We start from the raw sequence: 14,837 nt of genomic DNA, 5'->3' as shown, positions 1-14,837 counted from the left end.
AAACGATTTTTTCCAAAGAAATAATCTTCTAATTGTTTGAATATTAGCTATTAGCTATATATTAAAATATATTTTTCTCTTTTTTAACATTGTTTTAATAATTTAACAGGGGCAACCACCACAGTGACTTCGACTTTGTGAGCGCTGGTACCATTCACAATAAACTAGTCGGCACGGTGTATGATTTAGACTTCGATGATGATATATCCAATGATAACATGGCGGATTTAAAGTCCATGAGAGAGCGAAGAAAGTCCTTAGATCTCCATGAAAGAAAATACGAACCCTTTTCTTCAACTAGGAATTCTCCTCGATCGCCCAAATTTTCTAGTCCATCACAAACATCACATAAAGGTAATTTTTTCAATGCATTGTTATTTGTAATTATAGAATGAAAATTTGTTCAATATAAAACACATGATGCTCAATAACAACAAATATTTAAGACAAAAATTTCTCTTTTTACATAGTAGTATGTACAATTATTCCAACGTTTCTCAATTTCTCTCTCGATGCCGTGCTTGTAGAAGAATCTGTCTATTGCCTCAAAATAGGCTTCAGTTTCAGCAATTGATTCTTCATTTGAGTTGAATTTCTTACATTTTTAAAGATAAGCGAATAGCCAGTAGTCACTGGGGGTCAGATCTGGACTATGCAATGGATGAGGAAGCAATTCGAAGTGTAATTCGTTCAATTTAACCATGATTGTCATCGACTTGTGAATCGATGCATTTTATTAATGAAACTGGTTTTTTCTTCGACATATGAGGCCGTTTTTCCTGAAGATAATTTCCTAGCAGATGGATAGGTAGAAGGGTAACTCATTGCTTGGTAACCGAGATTCCCAGATCTCAATCCTTTCGAATTTTTTTCATGGAAAAACTTGAAAAGCAAAGGTTTTATGATTATATAGCGAATTTTTGGGAAATAAAAGTTCAAATAATAATCAGCATAGCAGGATATTGTCAAATAGTCAACGAGTAACATTTTAGGCATTTGTTTTATTGAAATAATTAAATATAATTATTTTTCAACTTACATTTTATATATTATTATTATTTTTTATTGTTTTGAAGTTGGTAAGTAATGAATTGGATAAAAATATTCATCGAAGTAATAATTTTGTCATTCAACAAAATCAATGAATAATTCATTTCTAAATTGGGCCATCCTGTATACATTTGTACAAAATTGTAGTTGGAAATACTAATTGATGGATCCAGAAAAAAATATTACTAATTGAAACGTTGCATTTATTCCAAATTCAGACTCTCGCTTTGTGCATTAGTTTTATTAAAGCTTTTTTGGTAGTTCTTTTAAAGTATATTATGTCTACTTATATTATGAATATTTGTGTTAAGATCAAAAAATTTTACATTGTAAATCGTTTTCGGGCTAAAGTCATCTTAGATATTGTAGTGATTTACATTTAGCTATGAAATCTGGTTACAATGTAATAAAATATGAATCCTCAAAATTTCAGTACTACCTATATGTTCATTTCATAGTGTTTTGAAATTTTCTCCAGAGTATTTGCTTACCTGAATGAATTTTTGTGTGTATACGCAAAAATTATATCAATGCTGCTCAACACAAGAAAAATCTACGCTTTATGTCTGTCAGTGTTTTTATTATTATCTATTCCTCAAAAATATATATATATATATATATCAATAGAAAATACTTTCTACAATGAAATTGGCTACTATAGCTCTTTTAACGAAAGATTTATCAGGTAACTTTTTCCTGGAGTTAGTGATGACGTGGCATACTCAATTATTATTTATAATAAAAGATGTTAACAAATTTCAATAAAAACAGAATTTTTATTTTTATATATATCTAAAATGTGAAAGCTGGACTAAATTAAATAAACTACTTTTAATCTATTAAAAACTAAAAACGTAAATCTATCATTTTATATTAGAAGAATATTCTCTTAATACATACAAGTCATAACAACCATAGTTGATGTAAATACTCATCCAAAAATAATCTGTAGCTATTTCTAATACTTGTTTTTATTTCCCGTTTTTAGGTAGGAGTTATAACACTGACCTAAGGGAATTGCGACCGCCAACCCCAATTGAAGATAGTCGATCGAAGACTGACATATCTCTCGTTAATTCCAACAATGATTCAACGCGAGCTTTTCCAGATGTTACACCCCCTCTACCTGGACCAGTCGACATGCGAACTTACAGTGCCAACTTCGATCAACAAACTTATAATGAACAGAATCTACTAAGTGCCTTTGCAAGCGGCACAGCAGAGACACAGGTAAAGCTGATTTATTAATTTAAAACAGGTTTTTTTATGTAAAAAGCAAGCACAAGAGGGTAAACTCTTTTTCACTCGAGTAATTCGATGGTGCCTGACGTGTGGAGATGCCTGTGGCTGATTCCCCACACTTGCGCTTCTTCAAAGAAATGAGACCCGATAAATTGAAGTTCTGGGTGTCTACAGGCAAACTCTGTTCATGAGCCTTGTCTGCTTGTCGAGTAGGTCTTGCAAAAAGCTGCTATAGGCAGGATTATGTTGGACAGCTCGGAAGAGCATTTGCCGTGGTAGAATCGGTCAAACAGAATCAGGTTGCTAACCTTTTATCAATGCTCTTAGCTGTCCAACTCTTTGGTCAATTTTGGATCGCTTAAAATTCGAATTGCTCTCTTCTGTATTGTGTCGAGCATCTTTAGAGTATGCTTGGGAGTCGAGCTCCAAATGTGCGAGCAATATTCCAAAGATAGACTAATCTTGTAGAGGATTAGAAGCTGCTGTAGAGTATACAGCTTTTTGGTTTTAAAGAGGGCTCCAAGTTTTCGTGAAACTGCCTTAGCTAATTCGGTCACGTGACTATGCCAGTACATATTGCTCCCAACTTCAACACACAACAAGCTTATTTGAAGTGATGGTGATATTTTACGTCCACGAAGAACCAACTTCCGAGCTGCAGTGCCAGCCTTCTTTGTAAAAACAGCAGCCTGCGACTTTGCTGCATTAAACTCAGATTTGCTTCCTTACGGATTTTTGGTGTTAGTCGAGTTCATAGAGGCAGTTGATTAGATTAACACCAGTGTGTAATCGTAGGCGATGCTATAGATCAGATTTCAAATTTTGTCGAGTAGATGGTTAATGTACAGGAGAAAGAGAGTAGGTAACAAGATGCATCCTCGGCGAACACCAGCTTTAACCTAAAACCTTTCTGTCCATGTCCATCAATAGCAACCTGGATGGATCGATCTATGGGAAAGCTACTAAGCCTGTGAGGACGACAATCTGTACTATCTTAATCTATTTAGAAAGTTGGCATACCAAACTCTGTCAAAACCATCATCTTTCTTTTTTATTCTACATCTCCCTTTGAATCATACCAGAAGCTGGTTTGACTCCCGATACAACGCATACCTCCGATTGTTCTTTCTATTATTTTTTTCCTATGATAATTAGGTTCCCTGTTTTCATTTTTACCATAGTGCCTCTATTTGTTTTTAAAATAGTTGGGATTCTATTATCCAAGTTTTTATTTTCAAACAACTGTTCAAATATGATTATGTTCCAATACTTATCTGCCATGATTCCTCTCATATGTCAAATATATCACATTAATATTATTGAGGATATCTTTTTTTTTTTAATTTTCAACTAGTTACACTATGGTTAGTTAACTGATGCCAATCGAAACATACAGTTTTCAATATGTTATCTTAAAAAATAGGTTTTGCTCCAAACTTTATTAAGAAATAGATTAATTCAAGGATTATCCTTGAAAGTCCTCAAAAATAAAATTGTTTTCATAGCTACAGTATTTATAGTAAATACAGTAATATTTATTTCATTTTATACGTTTAATATTAAAATTTTATTTGTTGAAACAGGTGCAGGATATAGATGAAGACTTTGAAAAGGAACTTCACACTGCTCTAGCCAAGAAACCCATTGAACCTCCAATACCACCGTCAGAATCCTCAAACAATATTAAAGTTTCCCTTTCGGACTCACGTAATCAATTGAAAGTTAAAATAAAAGGACCCATTGCTAATTATACATCAACTGTCGCGCCACTTCCGCCTTTACCGCCTCCCGTTCACGATAGTTCAACACCTGTTTCTGTTAATTCAGCTGTCAATAATGCAATCATCAATAGTGGTGTTACCGGAATCGGAAGCATCTCTTCTGGTGGTGGAGGAGTCCCTTCAAGTTTAAGGAGAATGAGAAAGAAGGAACTGTTGAGGCAGTATTGGACACAGGATATGAATATGGATGATCCTACAAGCAATACAGGTAGATGTCTTTGTGTATAAGTATTGATAATTTTGTTCACCTAACCCCTACAATATTAAGTTGAATATACTTCTGTAGGTTTTACAGCACCAGCAGCGCCTCCTGTCAATAGAACTATTATAACAATTCCTAAGGCAGTCGCTTCTATGACCAGCATTCCCACAAAAGAAGATTACCGTGACTATAGGACGGATTCGGATGATTTGCTCGATTCCAAACACCTCCGTAAAGAATCAAAGTCGCGTCCTCTCTCTCGAGAACTTCGTCAATTGGATTTAATTGACAGCGAGGGACATCTTGAAAGAAGACGAAGTGTTGGCTCATCAGGTACCAACAATGCCAGTTTCGATTCGTCTTTAGCTAATAAACGAAGAGGCAGACCAATGAGGCCGTCTTCACAACAACCATTCCAACAGCAGGTTACGCCGAAGCTCAAAATTAAAATAGGCAATAATACCAATAGTATTGTGGGTGGATTAGACCATCCACCCGATCGAAGAGATAGGATAAGACCGCCTAAGAAGCGATTAGTTGCTACACCTAACAAACCATCTGTAAGTGTTTTTCACCTTTTATTTATTAATTATTAGCTTTTTTTGTTTCTTTAAACTTGATAAATAATGAATTTTTGAGTATACTAGTAGAAAGTGACATATTTGTAGTATACAAAATAATACAATGTGGTTTATTGAGACAGTGTGCACCCGGTGTCTTCTGTTACCTCTGATTTCTTTCCAGCTATGATTTGCCTTTGCTATCTTTCATTGTCATTCATCTTCCTTGTATAAATATTGTATTTACTCTTGCTTTATGTCATTCTTCTTTATCTACTCCAGCTTATTAGTGTATGTACACCATAATTAATATGGACGTTTTTAGCCCCCACATCTATTAATTTTTCCCACATTTTTTTTTCTAATTAGTACTTTCACTCTGAATATACTTTTTACACCACCACTATACCAACACACACAATTACACTGACGCGCGTTTCGATAATCAAGTTATCGTCTTCAAAGACTGGCAGTTTATCTTCAGTCTCTGACGACGATAACTTGGTTATCGAAACGTGTGTCAGACAGTGTAAATATGAAGTGGTGGTGTAAACAGCGTATTCAGAGTGAAAGTACTAATTATTCTGTTAGGAGATATTGATTTTCGAAATTAAATCCATGTTTAAATATTTCAATTTTTTATTTTGATCATATTTTTTTATGTATGAAATGTTATATTTGGTAACATATAAATCGCTTTTCAGGTGGAAGATTTGAAACGAGAGAGTATGAAGTTTAGAAAAATGATGATCAAAGATCTAAAAATCAAGCACAAAAAGGATAAGAGCGAGAAGAAAAAAAAGAAAAAGCTCAAGTCCGAAGTACAAATAATTGCCAACGCTAGTGAAAATCCTACAAAACTGATTATTCGGTTTGGTAAAAAGAGTGATAGTGAGAGTGATAAACGGACGAGTGGTGAATTGGACGATATAAAACCGGAATCTGGTAATAAAGATATTCCGGATAAACCTTCAATACAATCGGACGATAAATTACCGCCGGTTAAATTAATTCCTATAAAATTAAAACTGTCTAGATGTCAAGAAGGTTCCGGGTATGTGATGAAACCTCCCGTCCAGAACACCGAAAAAGAAGAGGAGAGGGCGGTACAACCGGGCCAACCTCCACCCGCCGATCCCGAACCAACGCCTCATAAAGAAACGGAACCTGCCGCCAAATCCTCCCCATCCCCATTAGACCCTGCCCTTCCGGTATTAGCCGTCAATAAAGACTGCGAAGTTAGATGATAATCGTGTAAATTTATTTATGTCGAAATTGTGTAATATATGTAATATTGGTTGGATATGATAGTGACCAGTGTGAAGGCAGAAATAGAGAGATTAAATAATTGCGAATTATTTGTACAGTCCGATGAGATGCTAGCTGCTATTCACATGTTTAAATCCACGTTGTTAAGCTGACTAGTGAATGTGTAGGCTAAGCGAAGGACACATACGTGGATAAATTAACGTCGACAGTTTATTATTGAGGGATCTCTATTTGTTTATTAATTACATTTAATTGATTTCGCTCATTTTTATGGTTGATCAACTACAAAATATTGATCGTTATTTAATTTTATTATATCTCTGATATACAAATTTTTTACAAATATACTAAATTGAACATTTAGCAAATTATAGTTGATTAACTATAAATAAATATTAAATTTATTCAAAAGGAAATATTTGGTACAAAAACCTTCAGATCATTATTAATGAATAATAAAAATAATTATGATTCTATGTTAGGGACTTGAGGTACATCTGACTTGATTAGGTATTCCATCTCTGATGATTACTGTTGGGAGAAACAAGTTGTCTTTGTAAAATTTAATTAGACTTGTTGAGAAGCCAAGTGGTTCAATTTTTCAATCAAGATCTCATTATCAATCCTGTCGAACGCTTCGGTAGTATCGTTGAATTTTGATATATTTTAATCATTTTTATTACATGTTATAAAAACTATGTAAGCGAGAAAAAGAGATCCAAAAATGGGAAAACTGTCGACACCGTTTCCAGTATGTGATATTCATTGTACAAAGTCAATTATGGCAACACCGTAATATTATTTTTGTACATATTGTAAGTTAATGTAATTGTGAATATACATAATAGTGACTAAACTAATTTATATAAAATTTCATTTAAAATGATTATTAACTCGTGTTGACAAGTTTTTTGATAGGTAGAACTCGTTATTAGAAAAAAAAAGAAATGATTCGTCATTATACAGATTGTTTTGAAAAAACAATAATCTGTCTCAAGAAACTTTTGAAATAATAACTTTTAAATATTGCATTTATCATTACCTGTTTAAAATAACGTTAGAAAAGTAAAAAAAAATATTACACCTTAATTAAATTTTGATATTCCAGCTGCAAGCGATTATTTGTAAATTTTATTTGGGATTATTTGAAATTCAGAAATGTAGATATCAACTTTTTTGCATCAAAGTAGAAAACATTTTTCGGTTTTTCTGTTTTGCAATTTTGTGGAGGATATTTTCGTAATTTTTTAGGTTCTGTTTGGCTTCAATTACATATGCAAGTTCACTGTTATGGTAGGTAGGCATTTTTCCATTTTATTTTCCCGTATATTTCATGTAAATGAAAAATGTTGGATAAATTAAAATAGTTTTTGACGTGGACAGTTTGTCATATTTTGATAAAATAATACAGCAATAGAGTTAATCAGATAGATCAGAAGGCTTCAGAATATGACGAAAGGATAAAGCAAAGAGATAGTCCTTCTCTACTAAAATAAATTGATACAAAACAAAATATCTACTAAGAATAGGAATAGAAAGGTAATAGAATTCGAAAAAAAACTGAACTTCAATTATCTATCAAAGAAAAAAATTAATCAACTCAACCGATTTTCAGAAATTAATTTCTTTTTTTGAACAAAATGTTGTTTTCTTCATTTTTATGTTACTAGGAAATAAATACAGTTACATCCGAGATCAATGAACAAGTAGTAGGTTCGGGAAAACGAGAACAAAAATAAAAGACACGCAAAAAATTAAAATTTCTTACTTTAGAAAATTACAAAAGTTTTTCGAGATGGATTTTTTTCGAGACAATTGATACGCGAAAAAATATTATTTATAAATATATATTGTACAGGGCAAATGGCTTGCGTGCAATTTTATTATGGATGATATTGTTGTTATGAGAGCCATTGGTTTTTTATTATTATGATTATTATATTGTAGAAATCGTCTTCTTTTTTAGTGAGAGTTTGTTTTATGCAGGATATTTTGAATGTGTGGATACATATGAAGATATAACGTCAATTTTGAAAGGTAACTTTAAATCATTTCGATTTTAGTTTAACTCTATTAAATATTGTTTTTCCACAAAAAAGATCTCATCAATTTTATATGAAAAACTTTTAAAACCAAATAATTCGGAGCTTTTATGTTAAACTTACTACTACTTGTAAAACAAGTACTGATAGTATATTTCACTAAAATTTTATTTAGTGAGCCAGTCAATTTTAAAAAACGAATTATCAAAGTTTTAAAAATATTTTTAACAAACAGATCAATATGAATTATAATAAATACAATAAACAATCTAGGTGGAAAAAATATAGTGTACTGACTTCAGTGAAATGTAAATTAGTGACAAAAACTACATTTTGAAAAAGTTTCAATTATATTAAAATTATTTTGAATTGTTTAATGCAGCGCTTCTCAAGCTGTTTTTACTTTCTGGACGTAACTTCCGGTCCAAAAAGATGTACTTTCAAAAAAAAAAATACATAATTTTTGTTGTCATTTTAAAGTTTCAAAAATTCACGTTATATTAATAACTTCTGTAGGTAGGTTTTACCATTACGCATAGGGTGCTGCGTTATTTTTTCACGTTTCTTTTTTACTTTCCACTTTTATTATCCTTCCTCTATTTTATCTTTAATGATTCTATGTTTAATTTATGTCTGGACACCTCCACTATCTATTTTCCATCAAATGTGTGTTAGATTTAATCGAGATCTATTTTTAGTCATTGGGGACACAATAGATCATTTGGGTTACAGAGTATATGACACCCTGAATTACAATTGTCCATTACTGTATATTTTTGTCGGTCTTTCAACATTTCTTATTTTCTTGTTTTTATTTTTAATGCCATCTTTTTTTTAACTTATAATAAATAAATAGCAAATCAAATGACCTCTGTTTAATATGTATTCCGAAGTTTCGAATACTTACTTATTCATCATCGGGGAATTAGTTAATCAAGAATTATGATGATGATAAATATGTAAGTGTTCAAAAGTTCGAAATTCATATTGTATGTATGTATGGATTTGGGATCTCATATACCCTGCGACCCAAAGGATCTATTGTGTCCCCTTTTCTTGCTGCGATACTGGAGAACCCAGTGTTTACACCTGATCCATTAATCCCACTCCATTTAAAAAGTCTAGAATGTGGGATGGCTTTAATTGCCAGAGATCTTCGTCTTCAATTTCTTTCGCTGTCAGGTGTAGTGTTCTGGAGTTCCCCATTTTGAGAGAATGTGGATATGGTTTCGTCCTCTGTGCAACAAAACCTGCAAGCCGCATTATCTGTCTTTAGGTGTTTGTTGACACTTAGGATGATACATTCAGCAGACCTACTCTGGTTATAGTTTCCCAGAAGAGGGAATACATATTAGGAGTACACTTTGGTGTATTCATAAACTAGTTCGGTTTAATATATTTTCCATATTTTTTTTTGTTTTCTATGCTTATGATTAATGTCTTTGTTTTCTTAACCTTGTTGATAGTTATTTTCCAAATATGTTAATACTATAAAAACATTCAGTTTTGTTTTTATTAATGTTCACTTACCAAATATTTTTCTATAGCATTGAAAAAGTAATGCACACTTATTTGTCTTAATTTTATGCTTAATTTTATTCTTTTTTTCAGTATTCATTGAATGGCATCTTTTATTCAGTTAAATACCTTCTCAAAATTTTTGTAGCCAGATTGTGTGTCTCTGCCATCCTTTACTTATTTTTTAGTCCTATCTAATTATCACGTCTTGTGTATTGTATATTGTATTCCTTCTAATATTACTGCCAACGCTTTCCCTGATTTTTCATGAATGCAATCCATTTGTAGCTGCTGCATACAAATGTTAATCTTCTATGTGATTCATTTCCACACATTTTTATCACGAAAAGTGATCATTCGGAGAGGTTTTCATTTCTAAGCACACTTTTTATCATACAAATCATCATGATCATCAGCCTCAGCACGATGATCCATTTCAAAATCTGAGCTGTCTATAATAACTAATTCCAGTAGTCTTTCTCGACAGCTGCCGACCTGTTTGCTATTTCAAGAATCCTGGTATCACTTTTGATGCAGTCCAAGCATCTAAATTTCAAACTTGCGTCATTTCTTTTCCTGGCTAATTCGGCATTGCAGATGATTGATATATCTTGAACGGTATTTAATGTATTTCATCAGGATGTGTTAACTTCTCTTTCCAAAGACAAATATGTGCGTCACTTTTTGGATAATCGTTATCACTGAACCTAGATAATTGAAGCTATTAACTCCTCAATTATATCCCAATAATATTGGATTCGTCCAAAGGACATAAGTCTTTTAACGCTGTTTGTAATTTTCCAACATTGTACAGATTGTGAGTACCGATGCTTTTTTTATGTATCGGATATGTTACTCCTGTCTTCCAATCTTCCTGTATTACTTCCTCTGTCCACGCCATTAGTATTATTTCATGCAGATTCTCTAATCTGCTTCCGTACAGTTCTTAATGCAGTCCATCTGGTCGTTTTATTGATTTTCAGTTACATCTAGTAGTTCTAAATCACCATTGCGGAAATCATATCTTATTAGCTCAATACCACTATTTTTTTTAAATGCTGTTTATAGTGCTGAGTCCATCTTTCCAGAATACCAGCTTGATATTTGACTAAAGACCCATCGCTTTTTCGATTTTGGCTTATTCTTCGTAGAGATGATTTCCCACTACCTTTCTTTGTGCTCCTTTAATCATTGTTTATTATACAAATGGCTATTTATAATAATGTTATTTCTATCTAATCTTTCATTTCCTTTTGGTAATATTCATAGAAATTTAAAAAAACTCGAAACATTCTGGATGTCATTCTTGATATATATATAAAAATTATTAGGTTAGATTAGGTTAAATTTATCATTTGTTTCAATCATTCACAATTTTTAAAAACCAATGTTTTGGAATTTTGACTGCATTTCTTTGATTTGACAGAATAAATAGTTATTTTAACCCGGGTACACTATATTTTTTCTATATTGAAAGACCATAATCATTGTTTTTAACTAATTTCATTTGAAAATACAACAAAGCTCTTCTATCCGTCTACATATTCGAAATATTTTATAATTTTTCTTTTGCAGATGCCAATGTGTTCTCTTTCTTCAATGCGCGTTACATTTTTTATTGACACTATTTTTTTTTTAATATATTTGATGGAATGGAATGACAATCTATCTTCTAGCTTCTTATAGACAATATTCCACATGGGTTGAAAGGCTATTCTTCTTCATATCTATAGAACCATAGAAGCATTTTTATGACTATCTTTACCTGTGAGATTAGATTTTTAGATTGGATTATTTCATTGTTAATCATATCATCATTTGAAAATATGACATAATTTGATGTGGATTGGGGCTCTGACATTTTTGGATATTGCTATCATGAAGATTATTTTCTATTTTTATTAATTTATTGCATTTGTTATTCCTCTAGAGCACCCTTATCTTAGCATTCGACATTTTTTAATACTTTCGTGATTATATATCAATCAAACTTTCCAAAAATAAAAATTCATAAACCTATTTTCCTTTCACCCTTTCCGATGTGTCGGATGAGTGTTCAGGCTTTTGTATCTTTTTTCTGACCATTTTCCTTATCAAAAACTCTGATATATTTCCTTTTTTTGTAATTGGATGTTTTATTTATTATCTCTTTTTTTATATTTTCGTTTTTGAAATTCATCTATCCGTCTAATTCATATGTCTTATTTCCATAATAATTTACCTGTTTTTTGTATATTTTTTCTATTATTTCGATTTTTGTTTTATTCGTTTTCTAATGTATTTGTTTCGTATTTTGCCTTACTCAGTTTTCTATACTATTTCCTCATTTTCATCTGTTCTTTCTTTCTAATTTGTACTGTTATTGTGTTATATATACATTTTCTCTACCTATCTATAATATTGTTACATTTCTGCATCCAATTTCCGTCTTCTTCTGTCTATATAATTCCAAGATATTCCTGTCTTTACTATTTGTAAAGTTTTGTATTTCTGTATTAATCATTTTTATTTCCAATTATAATAATAACTTTTTATTTGTGTTGTGTGTATAATTCTTAGGAGAACCTTGGCATTTAATCCTAAAAATTTCTGGCAGCTTGCAAAGTCTAAATCCTTTTCCATTCAATTCCATTTTTTCCAGGCTTCACCTTTTTGAGTTCGATCTTCCTCAGGAACTATAGTTTCAATGTTATTCGACTCTTCATTCACCTTATTTTATTTTAACCCAGATTTTATTATAAATAGAAATTAAAAAGAATATTTAGAACTATTAACATGTGTAAACTTTTAAATGTATTAATTATCTAAAGTAGTACCTGGGTAATTGAAAATGAATTAAAAATTTTATTTCAAAATAACTAATTTTAACTTTGCATTAGGTGACACTGCCATGCGCCAAATCTTTTTTTTTTTAAGTCATTAATCTGAATTTTATTTACGTTTTTCGAGGTAAAAGAGTTATTATTGTATCCACACTTTCACTAATTCCTGTATTTTTAAATATTTAACGATTGTCAGTACACAAATGTATAAAAACAACAATGTGGTCTTTCTTAATTGATTCTTCAAGTTTTATTCTAAAATCATGGACGGAAGTCGAATAATTATAAAACTATTTTATATAATTTTAATTTACAAATGTTTAAAATATATTTTTTGTTATTTATTTATTTATGTAGTGAACGGATTAAAAGTACTTTTTTCGTTAACATTTTATTTATTTCATATGACCATTTTTATTCGATTCACACTTTGTTTCTCATGTCAATTTACAGTGAGGTCCTCAGGTAACGAATGAATTAATTTATTACGTAATTATGGATGCAGTGGGAAGTCCTGAAATAGACCCAGTATATAATCTTTGAATAGACCAGTTTTGATATACTCTAACGATATTATAAAGGTTGTTCGTTGGTTAGTTCATTCTTCTTTCCTCTGAAACATCTCTTTTTTCATATGCAATTATTTAGATATCTAAATTCTTTAAGGATAATAGTCACACTCATGAACATTTTCTTGGGTTAAATTCAAATTAAAAAAAGATATAACTTTTGACAGTGTAATTAAAAATGACTAAACATACATACAAAATTGAACGTCAATATCAAAAGAAAAATAGATAATTACAGAAACGTTTCCGAGAAATCAATATTCAAACGGTAATGACATTGTTGTTGTCTTATGTTTGACCAAGTAGGTAGCTCCAACGCCTTCCCCCAAACTCGAAGACTCCAATAGATTTCCTATTAGTTTAGAATGCAGAAAGACTCTTCGTGAACATATTGATTTGAAATATGTTCCAGCTTGATCTGCTTACTCATGACTTTTTCCCGCATGAAGTGGAAGCACACCTCTATGTACTTAGTCCGTCGATGAAACTGTGGGTTCCAGGCTTATTATTAGGTTCAGCAACCTACTCAGTCACACTACTTCCTTCGCGCCTTCACTTGCAGCCACATATTCAGCTTCAGTTGTGCTCAATGCCACGATTGGTTGCTTGCAACTCATCCATGTAATGGTAGCTCCACCACAAGTAGTAACAAATCCAGATCTTCAGCGTCGCGTCGGAATCTTTGCCATAATCTGAATCAGCGAAGCACTTAACTCCAAGGCTACACCTCCGCAGTACACAGTACAACAGATCATAATGTAAAGTCCTCTTCAAGGATTTGAAGATCCTTTTACGGCTTCCCAGTCAGTTTCCTTTGGACGATTCAACATCGGACGGCGACTAATTTAAACAGAAGAAAATTATACCATGCACGTTGAGAGGCATGCTTAAAGAAACTTTACAAGACATAAGAGCCCGTAACTGAATTAAATATACCAGAAATATGAACAAGCCATGATTGAGAAGAGATAAAAATAAATAGCCCAGGTTAGAGTAATATCACCAATAAGATCCTCACGTGTTAAATTGATGTGTTAATTTGTTTGGTTGAATATAATTGAAAAGCAAACGTTCCGGTCAATGTCTGATCCCCAGGGACATCGTCAGCGGTCAATACATACGTGAACGACGACGTCTTGTTAACAATAGTAGTCGACAAACAGTGTTAGCGTGTGATATAAAATGGATAAAAATTCGACCCTTTTGGCGGCGCTTGTGGTACTTGAAGAGGAGGCTCAACACGATTGCATACAAAAAAACTTAGAGCAACGAGGTACCGATTAGTCATGAAGAGGGAGAAAGAAGGATGTTTCCAGATTTCGATAATGAAACAATTAAAAGACAACAATACTAAATTTATTAAATATTTTCGTGTCAATCAAGAACAATTCAAACATATCGTAGAACTGCGGGAATATATAATAAAACTGCCATCAAAAAACCATCCTAAGCTCATATCACCTGAAGAAAAAGCTGATCGTAACATTGGACTGATTCAATCAATAATTCGTCTTTTCTTTATTGAGTTTCAACATTTTGTGCTGACGCCAGATACGGCGTTCACGCTGCAAAGGTTCAAAATAACTAGAGACGCGGCGTAAAGTGTTTGAATGGCGCCTACGGTATCCACACGCCAACGTCAGCTTCTGAAAAAGACCACAACAGTACATTTCTATAATAAGAATCGAGACGCTGTACACGACCAACGGCGTTTATAGGAGCCTAAAAAATTGAAAATATATGATATTTCTTCCAAGTCACCTAGGATATATAATGGATAAA

At 32.1% G+C, this 14,837-nt stretch overlaps 1 protein-coding gene across 3 annotated transcripts in view; it reads left to right on the top strand.

The window, feature by feature from the left end:
- LOC130896750 (PHD finger protein rhinoceros) overlaps positions 1 to 11,671 on the top strand; it is a 34,070-nt gene extending 22,399 nt beyond the window's left edge. For all 3 annotated transcript variants that reach the window (XM_057805047.1, XM_057805045.1, XM_057805046.1), the window contains exons 11-15: positions 110 to 354; positions 2,039 to 2,280; positions 3,876 to 4,281; positions 4,360 to 4,835; positions 5,540 to 11,671. In XM_057805047.1, the coding sequence (XP_057661030.1) occupies positions 110 to 354; positions 2,039 to 2,280; positions 3,876 to 4,281; positions 4,360 to 4,835; positions 5,540 to 6,082 (1,912 nt within the window). In that variant the 3' untranslated portion in view covers positions 6,083 to 11,671. The remainder of the gene's footprint in view (positions 1 to 109; positions 355 to 2,038; positions 2,281 to 3,875; positions 4,282 to 4,359; positions 4,836 to 5,539) is intronic.
- The last annotated feature ends 3,166 nt before the right edge of the window (positions 11,672 to 14,837 follow it).

This window comes from Diorhabda carinulata, chromosome 7 (genome assembly GCF_026250575.1).
Source record: "Diorhabda carinulata isolate Delta chromosome 7, icDioCari1.1, whole genome shotgun sequence".
Taxonomy (NCBI): Eukaryota; Metazoa; Arthropoda; class Insecta; order Coleoptera; family Chrysomelidae; genus Diorhabda; species Diorhabda carinulata.
Note: the sequence above shows the minus strand (reverse complement) of the source record. Positions and strands in the feature narration are given on the sequence as shown.